Source organism: Cherax quadricarinatus, chromosome 85 (assembly GCF_038502225.1).
Source record: "Cherax quadricarinatus isolate ZL_2023a chromosome 85, ASM3850222v1, whole genome shotgun sequence".
Classification (NCBI taxonomy): Eukaryota; Metazoa; Arthropoda; class Malacostraca; order Decapoda; family Parastacidae; genus Cherax; species Cherax quadricarinatus.
The window spans coordinates 14,397,281-14,418,039 of NC_091376.1; the positions used below are offsets into that span (position 1 = coordinate 14,397,281).

The window sequence follows — 20,759 nt, forward strand, 5'->3', positions numbered from 1 at the left end:
TATCCTGGGTGGCTAACCCTCCGGGGTTAATCGTTTCTCGGTAATTGTTTCACGTTAAGCCACACCAACAACACTTTCTCCACATCGTCGAGTAATACAGCTGATGGTGGTGCAGCAACAACAACAGCTGACTGTGGTGCAGCAGCAGCTGCACCTTTGGCAAGAACAGCTTCCTTGATTGCTGTTTTCTTACCCACAATAGTAGCGATGGTTGATTGGGGTTTATTATACAACCTGACCCTCCGGGGTTAATCGTTTCTCGGTAATTGTTTCACGTTAAGCCACACCAACATCACTCTCTCCACATCTTCGAGTAATACAGCTGATGGTGGTGCAGCAACAACAACAGCTGACTGTGGTGCAGCAGCAGCTGCACCTTCGGCAAGAACAGCTTCCTTGATTGCCGTTTTCTTACCCACAATAGTAGCGATGGTTGATTGGGGTTTATTATACAACCTGACCAGCTCAGAGACACGCACTCCACTTTCATACTTAGCAATGATCTCTTTCTTCATCTCCATAGTAATTCTCACCCTTTTTGCTGTAGGGTTGGCACTAGAAGCTTTCTTGGGGCCCATGGTGACTTATTTTGCAGGTGCAATCACTACAAAGGCTGTGATAATATGAAATGTTCCAGTTGTTGTATGTTTGGAAGCGACCACGGTGGCTGGCTGGCTTGTAAACACTGGCACCAAGGGACAAGTGAGGCGCACTCAGGCCAAAGTGGACGCTTATGGTACGGAACGAATAGCGCTGGTCGGGTTTTTAAGCACTAGTTGAGGCAAAATTTTTGCGTTAAAATGTATCGCTAGTCAGATTTATCGTTAATCGATGCCATCGCTGGTTGAGGGTCCACTGTATTTCAATATTTACTAGCTGAAAGGGACCCTAGCAGGAAGGTTAAAATTTATAGACCAATTAATCTTCTGTGTTTCTATCTCCATGTGGGTTATTACTGAGCATTTACCAGCAATATAACCATAAGAGAATGTCAATTTTGATTTTCCCCACCAGGTTTAGCAGCAGATGTTGGTACACTGCAGCGCCTTCCCAAGATCATAGGAAATCAGAGTCTTGTTCGTGAGCTCTCCTTCTCCGGCAGGAAGATGCTTGCTTCTGAGGCATTAGAATGTGGCTTTGTCTCAAAAATTTTTGAAGATAATGAAAGGTAAAGACTTTTTTTTTATGTTCAATTAACTGTCCTATGAAGCTCCTTTGTATAGTGCAGTTTTGTAAATGCAGTTGAAAAAGTGCATTGAAAATTGAATACAGGAGGACCCCGCTTATACAGCGAGTTAGGTTCCAGGCGTACTCAGCAAAGTGAATCGCCCTTTTTTTTCATTTTTAAATGCTTATAAATGCCTAATAACATGTTTACACTATCTCATATTAACCCTTTCAGGGTTTTGGCCGTACTAGTACGACTTACACACCAGGGTCCATGATATACTAATACTCATAAATTCTATCGCCTTCAAATCTAGTGAGAGAAAGCTCGTAGGCCTACATATGAAAGAATGGGTCTATGTGGTCAGTGTGCGCAGTATAAAAAAAATCCTGCAGCACAGTGCGTAATGAGAAAAATAAACTTTGACCGTGTTTTTGAATTAAAACAGCGATTTTGCACTGTATTTTCATATGGTATTTATTGTTGTATTCTAGTTTTCCTGGTCTCATTGTATAGAATGGAAGACATATTACAGAAATTGAGATGATTTTGACTGGTTTTACAATGAAAAGTACCTTGAAATTGAGCTCAAAGTAGCAGAAATGTTCGATTTTTACCAAAGTTCAAAAGTAAACAAATCATGCTAAGCGTCCAATACACGTCAATTGGTGAGTCTAATATTCTTTCACAAGTGCGCTGATATTATTTATACCATTTCTACACTAATGCAGTAGTCTGCATAACAGTAAATCTTCTATTTTTTGTGAAAATAAAAATTCAAAATGGAAAGCAAAAGAATGTAAGAGGGGCATGGGAACGTGACTAATGAACAGAGGAAATGTTATTTTAGTGCCAGGAATGTCTTTCTTGTTTATTCTGGACCCTATTTGGAAATTGGCATCTTTTGAAATTTGTGTGAAATTGGCAGAATTGCTAAATTCTGACCACTGGTTTCTTGTACTCATTCGATAGAAAAAAATGGAGTTCTAGCGAAATAGTTATGATTTTTGTCGACTAGTACAATGGAATTGGCCGAAAATAGGGCTCAAAGTGGGCAAAATCGCCGATGTGTAAACATCAAGACCGCTAACTTCGCGAGAGCATAATTCTGTAAGTTTTCCATCAAATTTCATACTTTTGGTGTCATTATGATCGGGAAAATATTCTCTATCTTTTCATAAGAAAAAATATTTTTTTTTTTTGAAATTTGGGCGACCCTGAGAACAAGTCTCTGAGACGGCCTGTGGACCCTGAGAGGGTTAAGTTAACAATAGAACTAGGCATAAAAAAAGTAAAATGCACATACAGTGGTACCTTGACTTACGAGTTTAATTCGTTCCGTGACCGAGCTTGTAACTCAATTTGCTCGTATATCAAATAAATTTTCCTCATTGAAATTAATTAAAATGCCATTAATCCATTCCACCCCTCAAAAAACCACCCCATTTTTTTTTGTTACCGGTTTATAAATAAGAAAAACGTATTTATAAATAAGAAATATTGTATACTCCACCCACCACCTTCACTACCCCACCCACCACCATCTCTACTACACCCACCACCCTCACTACTCCACCCTCACTACTCCACCCACCACCATCTCTACTCCACCCACCACCTTCACTACTCCACCCACCACCATATCTACTGCACCCACCATTATCACTACATCCACCACCATCACTACTCCACCCACCACCATCACTACTCCACCCACCACCATCACTACTCTACTGACCAACATGACTACTCCACCCACCACCTTCACTACTCCACCCACCACCATATCTACTGCACCCACCATTATCACTACATCCACCACCATCACTACTCCACTCACCACCATCACTTCTCCACCCACCACCATCACTACTCCACCCACCACCATCACTACTCTACTGACCAACATGACTACTCCACCCACCACCTTCACTACTCCACCCACCACCATATCTACTGCACCCACCATTATCACTGCATCCACCACCATCACTACTCCACCCACCACCATCACTACTCCACCCACCACCTTCATTACTCTACCCACCACCATCACTACTCCAACCACCATGACTACTCCACCCACCACTATCACTACTCCACCCATGATTATCACTACTCCACCCACCACCATCACTACTCCACCCACCACCATCACTACTCCACTGACCAACATGACTACTCCACCCACCACTATCAGTACACCCACCACCATCACTACTCTACTGACCAACATGACTACTCCACCCACCACCATCACTACTCCACCCACCACCATCACTACTCCACCCACCACCATCACTACTCCACTGACCAACATGACTACTCCACCCACCACCATCACTACTCCACCCACCACCATCACTACTCCACCCACCACCATCACTACTCCACCCACTACCATCACTACTCTACTGACCAACATGACTACTCCACCCACCACCATCACTACTCTACTGACCAACATGACTACTCCACCCACCACCTTCACTACTCTACCCACCACCATATCTACTGCACCCACCATTATCACTACATCCACCACCATCACTACTCCACCCACCACCTTCATTACTCTACCCACCACCATCGCTACTCCAACCACCATGACTACTCCACCCACCACTATCACTACTCCACCCACGATCATCACTACTCCACTCACCACTATCAGTACTCCACCCACCACCATCACTACTCCACCCACCACTATCAGTATTCTTCCCACCACCATCACTACTCCACCCACCACCATCACTCAGGGCCGGATTAAGAAGTCTCCGGGCCCTAGGCTATTCAGATTGGCGGGGCCCCTTTGAATTACGGGTAAGCGAAGCGACCCCTTCCAGCTTGGGGGGGGGGTCGGTGTGAGCCTGTTTAAGGTCTAATTAAATACATTCTGGCTATTTAGATTAAATTTAATAGGGAAAGTACATCAAGACAAACAAAACCATTTACCAACAGCCATTATAACTATCTTGTTAAATCATGCATTTTAAAGAGAATAAACTCAAGACAGCATAGTATTACTAGATTAGGCTATTAAAGTAGTGACATCATGTACCTATTATATTCAGCATAACCACTACAGCACTATTATTCCCTTTATAAATCACTGACCATTATTGTTATCATTGCATCATGCATAAGACTATCAAATCATATAAACTCAAGAAAGGTAAAGAATTGTTTATATTCACAGGCACTTCTTAAATAAACTTTTTTCTGGATTTCATATTGGCAAAATCATCAATTATATTCTGAAAATCAGTATTTCTTGTTAGATCAGACTCAATGGTCAACAAGGCTAGGTTACACAATTTGTCTTGGCTCATTGTTGAACGGAGCTGGTTTTTCACTCTTTTCAAAACAGAAAATGAACGTTCTCCTTCACAGTTAGTAGCTGGAAGTGTTAGGTAAAGGCGATACACTATGTCAACATTAGGGAAGGTTTCTGAGATACCTGCATTTCTTAAATGTTTCAAAGCAGCTGAGGGTGTGCATTTTTCAGGTGGAGCTTTAATCTGATTCATATACCCAGAAAAATGAATTATTTCTTCAACAAATGTGTCCTGAACATCTGCTGAAAGGTGTTGTTGCAACTTTAATGCAGCTTCTCTCAATTCTGCATCTGGCATAGTAGTAATTTTGAACAGAAATCCAAACTTGCCATTGAGATTCTGGTAGATTTCTTTTCTTTTCACCAATTCTGTAATCAGTGAATCCAGAATGACGAAGTATGTAGCTGTCTTACATTTCTGCCTTGGTAGCAACACAATTTCATTGTCTGGCTCTTCAAAATTGCGTTTCCTCTTCCTTGACCGCTGATGATCAGCCCGGTAACTGTAGTCTTTCACCAGCAGTTTAGCTTTCTCTTCAAACATTTCAAAAGCTTCATCATTGCGAAGTGAGCTTACAAACTCCACTAAGCCTGCATAGAGGTTAGCACAAGTAGCCATTTCAATATCAATTTTCTGAAGTGTCTTGTTCGTGGCATTTAACCGTTCCAGTATACAGTCCCAAAGCACACAGAGTAAGGCCAATTCAAAATCTTCCAATTTTGATGCTAAGCTGGCTGCTTCGCTTCTTGTAGTTGCTGTCTGGTCTTCATCCTCTGCTATTTGGATCAAAGCAGAACGTATTTCAGCAAAGCTGTCTTTCAAAGCATGGGTTGCATCATGCTGCGCTGACCACCTTGTTGTTGATAATGAGGATTTGCCACCCAGGATAACCCAAAAAAGTCAGTGTCATCGAAGACTGTCTAACTTATTTCCATTGGGGTCCTTAATCTTGTCTCCCAGGATGCAACCCACACCAGTCGACTAACACCCAGGTGAACAGGGAAAAATGCCTGGAACTAGTGCTCATATTGGTGAATTTAAAGCCAGCAAAGGTTGGTTTGAGAGATTTAAGAATCGTAGTGGCATACACAGTGTGATAAGGCCTGTTCTGGAAGAAAATGCCAAACAGGACCTACAGTACTCAGGAGGAAAAGGCACTCCCAGGACACAGTGTCTCATCAGTCATTGCTGCATCTTCAATAAAGGTAAGTGTCATTTATTCTTCATTTAGTAGAGTAGTACATGCACAATATATATTGTGCATGTACTACTCTACTATTGTGCATGTATCCTTCTCTTTGTGTGTAGGAAAATGTATATTTCATGTGGTAAAATTTTTTTTTCGTACTTTTGGGTGTCTTGCACGGATTAATTTGATTTCCATTATTTCTTATGGGGAAAATTCATTCGCATAACGATAATTTCGCATAACAATGAGCTCTCTTGCATGGATTAATATCGCTATGCGGGGGTCCACTGTAGTCTTAATGTAGGGTGAGAGGTGAGTAGTATTTATTGCAGGAAGTTAGGTGTGGTAGCTTGCCCAGCTTCAACACCTCACAATTATGTTAATTTGTTTTACTATGATTCTGTATACAGTGGAACCTCGGCTTACGAGTTAAATCCGTTCCGTGACCATGCTTGTATGCTGAGTCAGTTTTCCTCCTTTAAATTAATTGAAATGCCATTAATCCATTCCTGTGGAATTCCTGCTCTCAGGAGGCAGGAATATAATGCTAATATCAACTCTGTGGCTTATTTATCTATCACAATTCACCTAATATGACATAATAAACAATTTAAATTACATAGAAACCTGATATATACTCTAGAATGAATAAAATATGTCATTATGTGACAAGCGGTGGCAGCCATTCCCTACCTCAGGGGGCCTCCTTGTTGTGGGTCAGCAGGGGAGACCTCCCTCCATCCCCTGCCATCTCCCTGACACCACCATCCCACCTTATGTGTTCAGTTCCACTTCTCTCATACAAGCTAGCTGTGTTTGTGAATTGCAGAAGTTTGTGGTTATAGGAGGGTGGGGGCAGGAGGAAAGAGGAGTGATTGGTGGAATGATGAAGTAAGGGGTGTGATAAAAGAGAAAAAGGTAGCTTACGAGAGGTTTTTACAAAGCAGAAGTGTTATAAGAAGAGCAGAGTATATGGAGAGTAAAAGAAAGGTGAAGAGAGTGGTGAGAGAGTGCAAAAGGAGAGCAGATGAAAGAGTGGGAGAGGCACTGTCAAGAGATTTTAATGAAAATAAGAAAAAATTTTGGAGTGAGTTAAACAAGTTAAGAAAGCCTAGGGAAAGTATGGATTTGTCAGTTAAAAACAGAGTAGGGGAGTTAGTAGATGGGGAGAGGGAGGTATTAGGTAGATGGCGAGAATATTTTGAGGAACTTTTAAATGTTAAGGAAGAAAGGGAGGCGGTAATTTCATGCACTGGACAGGGAGGTATACCATCTTTTAGGAGTGAAGAAGAGCAGAATGTAAGTGTGGTGGAGGTACGTGAGGCATTACGTAGAATGAAAGGGGGTAAAGCAGCTGGAACTGATGGGATCATGACAGAAATGTTAAAAGCAGGGGGGGATATAGTGTTGGAGTGGTTGGTACTTTTGTTTAATAAATGTATGAAAGAGGGGAAGGTACCTAGGGATTGGCGGAGAGCATGTATAGTCCCTTTATATAAAGGGAAAGGGGACAAAAGAGATTGTAAAAATTATAGAGGAATAAGTTTACTGAGTATACCAGGAAAAGTATACGGTAGGGTTATAATTGAAAGAATTAGAGGTAAGACAGAATGTAGAATTGCGGACGAGCAAGGAGGCTTCAGAGTGGGTAGGGGATGTGTAGATCAAGTGTTTACATTGAAGCATATATGTGAACAGTATTTAGATAAAGGTAGGGAAGTTTTTATTGCATTTATGGATTTAGAAAAGGCATATGATAGAGTGGATAGAGGAGCAATGTGGCAGATGTTGCAAGTATATGGAATAGGTGGTAAGTTACTAAATGCTGTAAAGAGCTTTTATGAGGATAGTGAGGCTCAGGTTAGGGTGTGTAGAAGAGAGGGAGAATACTTCCCAGTAAAAGTAGGTCTTAGACAGGGATGTGTAATGTCACCATGGTTGTTTAATATATTTATAGATGGGGTTGTAAAAGAAGTAAATGCTAGGGTGTTCGGGAGAGGGGTGGGATTAAATTATGGGGAATCAAATTCAAAATGGGAATTGACACAGTTACTTTTTGCTGATGATACTGTGCTTATGGGAAATTCTAAAGAAAAATTTCAAAGGTTAGTGGATGAGTTTCAGAATGTGTGTAAAGGTAGAAAGTTGAAAGTGAACATAGAAAAGAGTAAGGTGATGAGGGTATCAAATGATTTAGATAAAGAAAAATTGGATATCAAATTGGGGAGGAGGAGTATGGAAGAAGTGAATGTTTTCAGATACTTGGGAGTTGACGTGTCGGCGGATGGATTTATGAAGGATGAGGTTAATCATAGAATTGATGAGGAAAAAAAGGTGAGTGGTGCGTTGAGGTATATGTGGAGTCAAAAAACGTTATCTATGGAGGCAAAGAATGGAATGTATGAAAGTATAGTAGTACCAACACTCTTATATGGATGTGAAGCTTGGGTGGTAAATGCAGCAGCGAGGAGACGGTTGGAGGCAGTGGAGATGTCCTGTCTAAGGGCAATGTGTGGTGTAAATACAGTGGACCCCCGGTTAACGATATTTTTTCACTCCAGAAGTATATTCAGGTGCCAGTACTGACCGAATTTGTTCCCATAAGAAATATTGTGAAGTAGATTAGTCCATTTCAGACCCCCAAACATACACGTACAAACGCACTTACATAAATACACTTACATAATTGGTCGCATTCGGAGGTAATCGTTATGCGGGGGTCCACTGTATTATGCAGAAAATTCGGAGTGTGGAAATTAGGAGAAGGTGTGGAGTTTATAAAAGCATTAGCCAGAGGGCAGAAGAGGGGTTGTTGAGGTGGTTTGGTCATTTAGAGAGAATGGATCAAAGTAGAATGACATGGAAAGCATATAAATCTATAGGGGAAGGAAGGAGGGGTAGGGGTCGTCCTCGAAAGGGTTGGAAAGAGGGGGTAAAGGAGGTTTTGTGGGCTAGGGGCTTGGACTTCCAGCAAGCGTGCATGAGCATGTTAGATAGGAGTGAATGGAGGCGAATGATACGTGGGACCTGACGATCTGTTGGAGTGTGAGCAGGGTAATATTTAGTGAAGGGATTCAGGGAAACCGGTTATGTTCATATAGTCGGACTTGAGTCCTGGAAATGGGAAGTACAATGCCTGCACTTTAAAGGAAGGTTTTGGGATATTTGCAGTTTGGAGGGATATGTTGTGTATCTTTATACGTATATGCTTCTAAGCTGTTGTATTCTGAGCACCTCTGCAAAAGCAGTGATAATGTGTGAGTGTAGTGAAAGTGTTGAATGATGATGAAAGTATTTTCTTTTTGGGGATTTTCTTTCTTTTTTGGACCACCCTGCCTCGGTGGGAGAAGGCCGACTTGTTGAAAAAAAAAAAAAAAATTATAATAAGGTAAAAGGACCCCAATGGAAATAAGTCACTCTGTCTGACTTTTTTGGGTTATCCTAGGTTCTCTACACATATGCTGCTATGTACGATAATTCTATGTAACTGTATTTGTGTATACCTGAATAAACTTACTTACTTACAGGCCTAGCTGACATCAGTGACATACTACTGTACAGAAAGCCGGTTGTTATGCAGAGTATTTCAAGAAAATTAGGTCAGTGTCCCAGGATAACACCCACACCAGTCCACTAACACCCAGGTACCCATTTACTGATGGGTAAACATAGACAACAGGTGTAAAGAAACACGCCTAATGTTTCTACCCTGGCTGGCAATCGAATATTTACCAAAAATCATATATGGCTAACCCAAGCCAGGTACAGTAGGGCCCCACTTATATGGCGGGTTAGGTTCCAGGCTGTTGCCGGAAAGCAGACATCGCCGGAAGGCAGAACGCCATTTTTTCCATTTATAAATGCATGTAAATGCCAGACAACAAGTTTACACTAAATTATATTAAGTTAGTAATATAACTAGGCATTAAAAACACACAAAGTAAAATACATTCACAGTAAATTCATTGCTTATCTTAAAGTATTTGTAATCTTAATGTAGAGAGAGAGGTGAGTAGTACTTATTTGTAGGAAGTCAGGTGCAGGTACTCAGGTGTAGGTAGCACTGGCTCCCCGTCTCATACTTAATATACGATATTTAAAACATCCCAGAGAGGTAAAATACACATACAGTACACTCATTATTTACCTTAAAATATGTGTAGTCTTAATATAGTGAGTAGTATTTATTTGTAGAAAGTCAGTGTAGGTAGCCGGTAGATGTAGCCCGCCTGGGCTACACCTACCGGCTACCTACACTGTGGCCCAGAGCCATATTATTAACATCGACATGCCTTGTTCATTGAATTTAATCATTTTTAACAACTACCTTTAGATGCCATCATAAACGAAGGTAGAAGTAATGAATAATTCATGCCGAAAATTGTAAACAAAAGCGGAGTAAGGGAGTGGCTGGGCCAAATGCAGATTCATACATGTTTTCTCTGATGGCTGAACAGAGAAAACGTAATGTTGTCCCTCCACCCAGCTCCACAAGTATTATTATCAGAGCACACATAAAATATGCAATAAATGCCAGACAACAAGTTTACACTAACTTATATTAAGTTAGCAATATAAATAAGCTTTAAAAACACAATAAAAGTTAAGATACACTCAGATTACACTTATTACTTACCTTAAAATATTAATGTGTGAGAGGTGAGTGGCAGGGTGTTTATTGAATAAAATCAGAATGGCACACCATCATCCTCTAACTTGGCAATTAAAGCAAGAGGCTTACGACTCCTCTTTTTATTACAGCTAACCTTAGATGCCATCGTCAATGAGAGCCAACTAGTTAACGAAAGAGTAAACGAGAGAGAGAACGAGATACAGACAGTGATGGAGTGAATGATGGTGAAAGTTTTTCTTTTTCGGGCCACCCTGCCTTGGTGGGAATCGGCCGGTGTGATAATAAAATAAAATAAAAAATAATTACCTCAGAATACAAATGCTCTTACATTGTGTACAAGTTGTACAAGTTAGTTCAGAATAAACAAACAGCAACACACCATTTTTAGAGTGAATGAAGATAATAATAATAATAATAATATTATTATTATTATTATTAACAATAATAATAATAATATTATTATTATTATTATTATTTATTATAAAAAGCACTAAACCCACAAGGGCTGTGAATTGCTATATATAGAGTAAAGGCATACGGAAAGAATATTTTTCTACAGTTATCCCCCAGTTTGACTAGAGAAAACATAATTCTTCCAATACTACCTACACAGCTGCTTTGTAAACAAATCTTATATTTACATCAATTTTTATTCTGCGTGTATGTATCATGTTTATATGCTATGTAATGGGTTTCATATATAATTTTGAGGAAAATACCATAGATGGATTAATGAAAATGCCTATATTGATGTAAAATAAGACATTTAGTGTGCCCAAGAGTGATTATTATTATGTAGTATTGGTGTCATGAGTAGAGAGAGACTTAGCCATTTTAATGTGTACCTGCACACCAGCACAGTGTGTAATTATATTTAGGTACAGGTACACTTAAGTATAATTATCAGAGTACATATAAAATATGCAGTAACTTTAAAACACTTGAAATTTTGGAAAGTTTCCTGACATAATAGATATGGTCACGGAAAATGTAAACAAACCGGGTGGGGGGGGGTGCCGTATTTGAAAGACTGCTTGCCGTATAGCAAATTTTGGTCATAATTTGACATCGCCGTATTAGCAGAACGCCATAAGGCGAAACACCGTAAAGCGGGGCCATACTGTACTAAAAATAAGCCACATCGACTCTTTTTGGGTTATCCTAGGTTCTCTAAACATATGCTGCTATGTGTGATAATCTATACAGAGAAAATAACTTTTGTTTCATGTTTATGGTGCAACACGAGTGTATATCACAGTTAGCCCTGTGCTACACTCCGTTTTCTCTAATATAAGCCCCCAAGACAGGGATAGGAGAATGGTATTTGTATACCATATCTTCTTCATACCTCTGTCAAACTGCTCGGTGTTATGCCAAATATTATTCATTCTGGAGTATTTAACATGTTTTATGTTATTTATATTGTTTCGTATGTCATATTAGATCAGTTGTGATAGGCAAATAAGCTGTAGTGTTGGAAATATAAACACATATGCAGTATAATGTGGTCCTTTATTGACAATGTTTCTCCCACACAGTGGGCTTTTTCAAGTCACAAACAGATCTACCTTGGGTGGAAGGTACGCGAGTATTTATAGCCAGGTTCAGAATGCTGAGGTCAGGTGGAGAATGCTGCATCTGATGATGTACCGAGTGGGGTTATATAGTCTAAAATCTTAGGTAGCTTGGAAGAGAGATTGGATAAGTTTGTGAGCAGATCTTCTGCAGTGTTCTTCCATTCCTATGCTCTTATGTGGGATAGCGATGAAGAAGTTTCTTCGCAAGTGGTTCAGCTAAGTTATTGAAGCCATTATTCTAGTTGAAGTTGTCGGATATAGAAATAAGTTATGATTCCAGGATTCTTCGGTATTTAGTGTTGTCTTCTGTGGCGATAAGTCTTGAGTTTCTGTAGTTTATCAAGTGGTTGTGTGAATTACGGTGTTGTACACAGGCATTCCTTGTATCGTCAGACCTGCTTGCGTATTGGTGTTCTGAAATACGTGTTTGGAGGTCCCTTGATGTTTTGCCCACGTATAATTTGTTGCAGTCATTACAAGGGATTATGTATACCCCTGCAGAGGGTGGAATCTTGTCCTGTCTATCACTGGTAATGCCCTTGATGGTTGTGGTTGTGGAGGTAGATACTTGGAATGAGGTATTGGAAAAGATGTTGGAAACGTGTTTGGCAATGGAGTTGGTGGGGAGGACTATGTATCTCTTCTCGGCAGTGTCTTCTCTGGGTGTGTTGAAGATGTTTAATGCCCGTCGTCTGCAGTCTTTGATGAAGTGACGAGGATAGTGGAGTTTAGAAAATACTTGTTCAATTATAGTGCATTCTTCCTCAAGGAACTCATTGCTGCAGATTCTGAGTGCACGTAGGAAGAAGCCTATAATTACACCACGTTTAGTTTTGGTGTCATGGTGAGAGTAGAAGTGGAGAAGATCGTTTTGGTTGGTGGGTTTTCGATAGACTTTAAAACGAAGTTCGTGGTCAGCTTTGCAGAGAAGAACATCAAGGAAAGGAAGAGTGTTGTCGACTTCTTCTTCAAGGGAAGGGAAGAAACTTCTGCACACCATGCCCAGCAACCCCAGACCTACCAGAATGTACGGCCTGCCAAAAACTCACAAGCCTGGTATCCCACTGAGGCCCATATCTTCAGGAATAGGCAGTGCTCCCCACCAGCTCTCAGGAATTCTCGCAAAACACCTCTCTGAACTCTTGGGCACTATCAGTCCAGCACATCTCAAACACTCGGGTGATCTTCTCAATCGCATTTGCAACATCAACATCAGGAACAAGAAATTTTCCAGCCTTGACGTGACTTCCCTATTCACCAAAGTACCTACTACACAAGCCATCAATATCTTGCGCAGGAAAATTGACGATTCACTTGATCTTCCTATTCCAGCCAGAGATTTCATCGACCTTGTTGAACTATGTGTTGGCTTTACGTGTTTCTCTTTCGAAAATCACTTCTTTCAGCAGACTTTTGGACTACCCATGGGTTTGCCACTCAGTGCAGTCCTGGCGAACCTATACATGGAACATTAGAAGCCGAACATTTCTCCACCATTATTCCTTCGTCTGTCACCTGGCTCCGTTATGTTGACGACATTCCCCTCATAACTCCTAGACGCTTCAACGTTCAAGCTCTCCAAGACAAGCTCAATCCAGCCTTCAATCCAGTTCACACTTGAAGAAGAAGTCGACAACACTCTTCCTTTCCTTGATGTTCTTCTCTGCAAAGCTGACCAGGAACTTCGTTTTAAAGTCTATCGAAAACCCGCCAACCAAAACGATCTTCTCCACTTCTACTCTCACCACGACACCAAAACTAAACGTGGTGTAATTATAGGCTTCTTCCTACGTGCACTCAGAATCTGCAGCAATGAGTTGAACAAGTATTTTCTAAACTCCACTATCCTCGTCACTTCATCAGAGACTGCTGATGACGGGCATTAAACATCTTCAACACATCCAGAGAAGACGTCCAAGAAGAGATACATAGTCCTCCCCACCAACTCCATTGCCAAACACATTTCCAACATCTTTTCCAATACCTCATTCCAAGTATCTACCTCCACAACCACGACCATCAAGGACATTACCAGTGATAGACATGACAAGCTTCTACCCTCACTGACAGGAAGCAGAGAGTGTCCATAAATGGGGTTAAATCCGAGTGGGGATCTGTAACAAGTGGCGTTCCACAGGGATCAGTCTTGGGCCCGTTGTTGTTTATAATATATATCAATGATCTTGATGAGGGAATTACTAGTGATATGAGCAAATTCGCCGATGACACAAAGATAGGTAGGATAATTGATTCAAACGTAGATGTTAGGGAACTTCAGGAGGACTTAAACAAACTCTATTCTTGGTCAGAAAAGTGGCAGATGCAGTTCAATGTAGATAAGTGCAAGGTTCTGAAGCTTGGGAGTGCCCATAACCCTAGTACTTATAAATTAAATGATGTAGAACTTAGCCATACAGATTGCGAAAAGGACTTGGGGGTTATGGTGAGCAGCAACCTTAAACCAAGACAGCAATGCCTAAGCGTACGTAATAAGGCAAATAGATTACTGGGATTTATATCAAGAAGTGTAAGCAACAGAAGTCCAGAGGTCATACTGCACTCTGCATGGGTATACATAATCCCTTGTAATGACTGCAACAAATTATACGTGGGCGAAACATCAAGGGACCTCCAAACACGTATTTCAGAACACCAATACGCAAGCAGGTCTGACGATACAAGGAATGCCTGTGTACAACACCGTAATTCACACAACCACTTGATAAACTACAGAAACTCAAGACTTATCGCCACAGAAGACAACACTCAATACCGAAGAATCCGGGAATCATCACTTATTTCTATATCCGACATCTTCAACCAGGATAATGGCTTCTATAACATAGCTGAACCACTTGTGAAGAAACTTCTTCATCGCTATCCCACGTAAGAGCATAGGAGTGGAAGAACACTGCAGGTCTGCTCACAAACTTATCCAATCTCCCTTCCAAGCTACCCAAGATTTTAGACTCGATTACCCTACTCGGTACATCATCAGATGCAGTATTCTCCACCTGACCTCAGCATTCTGAACCTGACTATAAATACTCGCGTACCTTCCACCCCAGGTAGATCTGTTTGTAACTTGAAAAGGCCCACTGTGTGGGCGAAACATTGTCAATAAAGGACCACATTATACTGCATATGTGTTTATATTTCCATTGTGTCGGTATTTTATGCCATTTATTTCCAAGCTGTAGTGTTGATATTAGCGTAATAATAAAGCATATTCTCCTGCTTCATGAGACTGAGCTCATGGCAGCCGACAGTGGCTTCAAAGCCACCTTATCTTTAATGGATAATGTACTGTGTAGGTGCTTTACATAATGAGAAGCATTTCTTTTATTCACTGGAACCATGGCTAGGGCTAAAAGTAAGCAGGTTAAAACAATAAATGGAGAAAAAGAAATTGGAATGACTTATGCAACAAGTAGCACCACCAAACAATACCAGCAGGTTGGTGTGGTGACCCTGGAAATTTGAAATTATGCTAGCCAAAATTAGTGCCGAATAACTGAAGGAACCGAATAACTGATTGCCGGCTTTGTGATGGCGGACCTGTAGTATGTGTTTATATATCGTAATATGATTGGAGCAAAGAAAGTCACTGTCATGCTGAGGCATTTCAGGCAAACTTAACCTAATACTTATAGATTACTTAAGTCTAGACAGGTGAAAAGTGTACTAGTAGTGGTTACCAATGTTTTGTTGATAGTGGTGCAAACTACTGGCAGCCTTTTGAAGTTTCTCCTTACTGTTATTATTATTATTACAGTGGACCCCCGCATAGCGACTTTAATCCGTGCAAGAGGGCTCATTGTTATGCGAAATGATCGGTATGCGAATGAATTTTCCCCATAAGAAATAATGGAAATCAAATTAATCTGTGCAAGACACCCAAAAGTATGAAAAAAATTTTTTTATCACATGAAATATACATTTTCCTACACACAAAGAGAAGGATACGTGCACAATAGTAGAGTAGTACATGCACAGTATATATTGTGCATGTACTACTCTACTAAATGAAGAATAAATGACACTTACCTTTATTGAAGTTGCAGCAATGACTGATGAGACACTGTGTCCTGGGAGTGCCTTTTCCTCCTGAGTACTGTAGGTCCTGTTTGGCATTTTCTTCCAGAACAGGCCTTATCACACTGTGTATGCCACTACGATTCTTAAATCTCTCAAACCAACCTTTGCTGGCTTTAAATTCACCAATATGAGCACTAGTTCCAGGCATTTTTCCCTGTTCACCTGGGTGTTAGTCGACTGGTGTGGGTTGCATCCTGGGAGACAGGATTAAGGACCCCAATGGAAATAAGTTAGACAGTCTTCGATGACACTGACTTTTTTGGGTTATCCTGGGTGGCAAATCCTCTGGGGTTAATTGTTTCTTGGTATTCTCAATAAGCCACACCAACAACGGTGCTACAGCAGCAGCAGCAGCAGCAGCAGCTGACAGTGCTACAGCAGCAGCAGCAGCTGACAGTGCTACAGCAGCAGCAGACGATGCTACAGCAGCAGCAGACGGTACTACAGCAGCAGCTGACGGTGGTACAGCAGCAGCAGCAGCAGCTGACGGTGGTACAGCAGCAGCAGCAGCAGCTGACGGTGGTACAGCAGCAGCAGCAGCTGTACCACCAATAGTAGCGATGGTTGATTGGGGTTTATTATACAACCTGGCCAGCTCGGAGACACGCACTCCACTTTCATACTTATCAATGATCTTTTTCTTCATCTCTATAGTAATTCTCACCCTTATTGCTGTAGGGTTGGCACTAGAAGCTTTCTTGGGGCCCATGGTCACTTATTTTGCAGATAAAATCACCAAAAACACTGTAATAATACGAAATGTTCCGATTGTATGCTTGGATGTTACCGTGGAGGCTGGCTGGTAAACAATGCCACCAGCGGCACATGTGAGGCTGGCTAAGGGCGCACATTGGACGCGTCTCGGACGAAGAGCGGTGAGCGGGTTTTTGAGCGGTATGCGAGGCAAAATTTTTGCGATAAAAGCGAGCGGTATGCGGATTGAACGTTATGTGATGCCGACGGTATGCGGGGGTCTACTGTATTATGTATTATTATTATTATTATTACATTGTATTATTATTGTTATAATAATTACATATTATTATTAGTATGTATGTGGTGATGGGCTCTTGATCTGTGGATTTGGATCTGTGCTCCTGTTCCCTAAATTAAGAATAATAATAATAATAATAATAATAATAATAATAATAATAATAATAACAATTATAATACGTATGTAATAATAATAATACGTTAATAATAATAATAATAATAATAATAATAATACACGTACGTACGTACTACTACTACTAATAATAACACAATATAATTTTTTTTTTTAACAAGTCAGCCGTCTCCCACCGAGGCAGGGAGACCCAAAAAGAAAGAAAATTCCCCCCCCCCCAAAATACTTTCATTATCATTCAACACTTTTACCTCACTCACACATAATCACTGTTTTTGCAGAGGTGCTCAGAACACAACAGTTTAGAAGCATATACGTATAAAGATACACAACATATCCCTCCAAACTTCTAATATCCCGAACCCCTCCTTTAGAGTTCAGGCATTGTACTTCCCATTTCCAGGACTCAAGTCCGGCTATACAAAATAAACTGCTTTCCCTGAATCCCTTCACTAAATATTACCCTGCTCACACTCCAACAGATCGTCAAGTCCCAAATACCATTCGTCTCCATTCACTCCTGTCGAACACGCTCATGCACGCCTGCTGGAAGTCCATGCCCCTCGCCCACAAAACCTCCCTTACCCCTTCCTTCCAAGCTTTTCAAGGACGACCCCTACCCCGCCTTCCTTCCCCTACAGATTTATACACTCTCCACGTCATTCTACTTTGATCCATTTTCTCTAAATGACCAAACCACCTCAACAACCCCTCTTCAGCCCTCTGACTAATACTTTTATTAACTCCACACCACCTAATTTCCACACACTGAATTTTTTGCATAATATTTACATATTATGCATCTCCACTGCCTCCAACCGCCTCCTCGCTGCTGCATTCACAACCCAAGCTTCACACCCATATAAGAGTGGTGGTACTACTATACTTTCATACATTCCAGTCTTTGCCTCCATAGATAACGTTTTTTTGTCTCCACATATAACTCAATGCCCACTCACCTTTTTTCCCTCATCAGTTCTATGATTAACTTCATCCTTCATAAATCCATCCGCCGACACGTCAACTCCCAAGTATGTACAGTATCTGAAAACATTCACTTCTTCCATACTCCTCCTCCCCAATTTAATATCCATTTTTTCTTTATCTAAATCATTTGATACCCTCATCACCTTACTCTTTTCTATGTTCACTTTCAACTTTCTACCTTTACACACATTCCCAAACTCATCCACTAACTTTTGCAATTTTTCTTTAGAATCTCCCATAAGCACAGTATCATCAGCAAAAAGCAACTGTGTCAATTCCCATTTTGTATTTAATTCTCCATAATTTAATCCCACCCCTCTTCTGAACACCCTAGCATTTACTTCTTTTACAACCCCATCTATAAATATATTAAACAACCATGGTGACATTACACATCTCTGTCGAAGACCTACTTTTACTGGGAAGTAGTCTCCCTCTCTTCTACACACCCTAACCTGAGCCTCACTATCCTCATAAAAACTCTTTACAGCATTTAGTAACTTACCACCTATTCCATATACTTGCAACATCTGCCACATTGCTCCCCTATCCACTCTATCATATGCCTTTTCTAAATCCATAAATGCAATAAAAACTTCCCTACCTTTATCTAAATACTGTTAACATATATGCTTCAATGTAAACACTTGATCTACACATCCCTTACCCACTCTGAAACCTCCTTGCTCATCCGCAATCCTACATTCTGTCTTACTTTTAACCCCTTGACTGTCGCAACCCCCAATCCTGAGGTGTCTCCTGGTGTCGCAAAATTTAAAAAAAAAAAAAATTATTTTTTCTTGTGAAATGATAGAGAATCTTTTCCCGATTGTAATGACACCAAAAAAATGAAATTTGATGGAAAACTGACGGAATTATGCTCTTGTGAAGTTAGCGACCTCGGCGATATTTACAAATATGCGATTTCGCCCATTTTGAGCCCTATTTTCGGCTAATTCCTTTGTTCCTGTCAACCAAACTCATAGCTATTTCTTTAGAACTCCATTTTTTCTATCGATTGAATACAAGAAACTTCCCATTTACTGATTTCAACTACCCAATACAGTGGACCCTCGCATAGCGACTTTAATCCGTGCAAGAGGGCTCATTGTTATGCGAAATGATCGGTATGCGAATGAATTTTCCCCATAAGAAATAATGGAAATCAAATTAATCCGTGCAAGACACCCAAAAGTATGAAAAAAATTTTTTTACCACATGAAATATACATTTTCCTACACACAAAGAGAAGGATACATGCACAATAGTAGAGTAGTACATGCACAGTATATATTGTGCATGTACTACTCTACTAAATGAAGAATAAATGACACTTACCTTTATTGAAGATGCAGCAATGACTGATGAGACACTGTGTCCTGGGAGTGCCTTTTCCTCCTGAGTACTGTAGGTCCTGTTTGGCATTTTCTTCCAGAACAGGCCTTATCACACTGTGTATGCCACTACGATTCTTAAATCTCTCAAACCAACCTTTGCTGGCTTTAAATTCACCAATATGAGCACTAGTTCCAGGCATTTTTCCCTGTTCGCCTGGGTGTTAGTCGACTGGTGTGGATTGCATCCTGGGAGACAAGATTAAGGACCCCAATGGAAATAAGTTAGACAGTCTTCGATGACACTGACTTTTTTGGGTTATCCTGGGTGGCAAATCCTCTGGGGTTAATTGTTTCTTGGTATTCTCAATAAGCCACACCAACAACGGTGCTACAGCAGCAGCAGCAGCAGCAGCTGACAGTGCTACAGCAGCAGCTGACAGTGCTACAGCAGCAGCAGACGATGCTACAGCAGCAGCAGACGGTACTACAGCAGCAGCTGACGGTGGTACAGCAGCAGCAGCAGCTGACAGTGCTACAGCAGCAGCAGATGATGCTACAGCAGCAGCAGACGATGCTACAGCAGCAGCAGACGGTACTACAGCAGCAGCAGCAGCAGCTGATGGTGGTACAACAGCAGCAGCAGCAGCTGACAGTGCTACAGCAGCAGCAGACGATGCTACAGCAGCAGCAGACGATGCTACAGCAGCAGCAGCAGCTGACGGTGGTACAACAGCAGCAGCAGCTGACAGTGCTACAGCAGCAGCAGATGATGCTACAGCAGCAGCAGCAGACGGTACTACAGCAGCAGCAGCAGCTGACTGTGGTACAACAGCAGCAGCAGCTGACAGTGCTACAGCAGCAGCAGATGATGCTACAGCAGCAGCAGCAGACGATGCTACAGCAGCAGCAGACGGTACTACAGCAGCAGCAGCAGCTGTACCACCAATAGTAGCGATGGTTGATTGGGGTTTATTATACAACCTGGCCAGCTCAGAGACACGCACTCCACTTTCATACTTATCAATGATCTTTTTCTTCATCTCTATAGTAATTCTCACCCTTATTGCTGTAGGGTTGGCACTAGAAGCTTTCTTGGGGCCCATGGTCACTTATTTTGCAGATAAAATCACCAAAAACACTGTAATAATACGAAATGTTCCGATTGTATGCTTGGATGTTACCGCGGAGGCTGGCTGGTAAACAATGCCACCGGCGGCACATGTGAGGCTGGCTAAGGGCGCACATTGGACGCGTCTCGGACGAAGAGCGGTGAGCGGGTTTTTGAGCGGTATGCGAGGCAAAA

General features: G+C 41.2%; 1 protein-coding gene across 1 annotated transcript in view; it reads left to right on the plus strand.

Moving 5' to 3' along the window:
* LOC128703136 (delta(3,5)-Delta(2,4)-dienoyl-CoA isomerase, mitochondrial) overlaps positions 1 to 20,759 on the plus strand; it is a 92,976-nt gene that overhangs the window by 24,190 nt on the left and 48,027 nt on the right. The window contains exon 3 of the mRNA XM_070103446.1: positions 1,015 to 1,168. Coding sequence (XP_069959547.1) covers positions 1,015 to 1,168 — 154 coding nt within the window. The remainder of the gene's footprint in view (positions 1 to 1,014; positions 1,169 to 20,759) is intronic.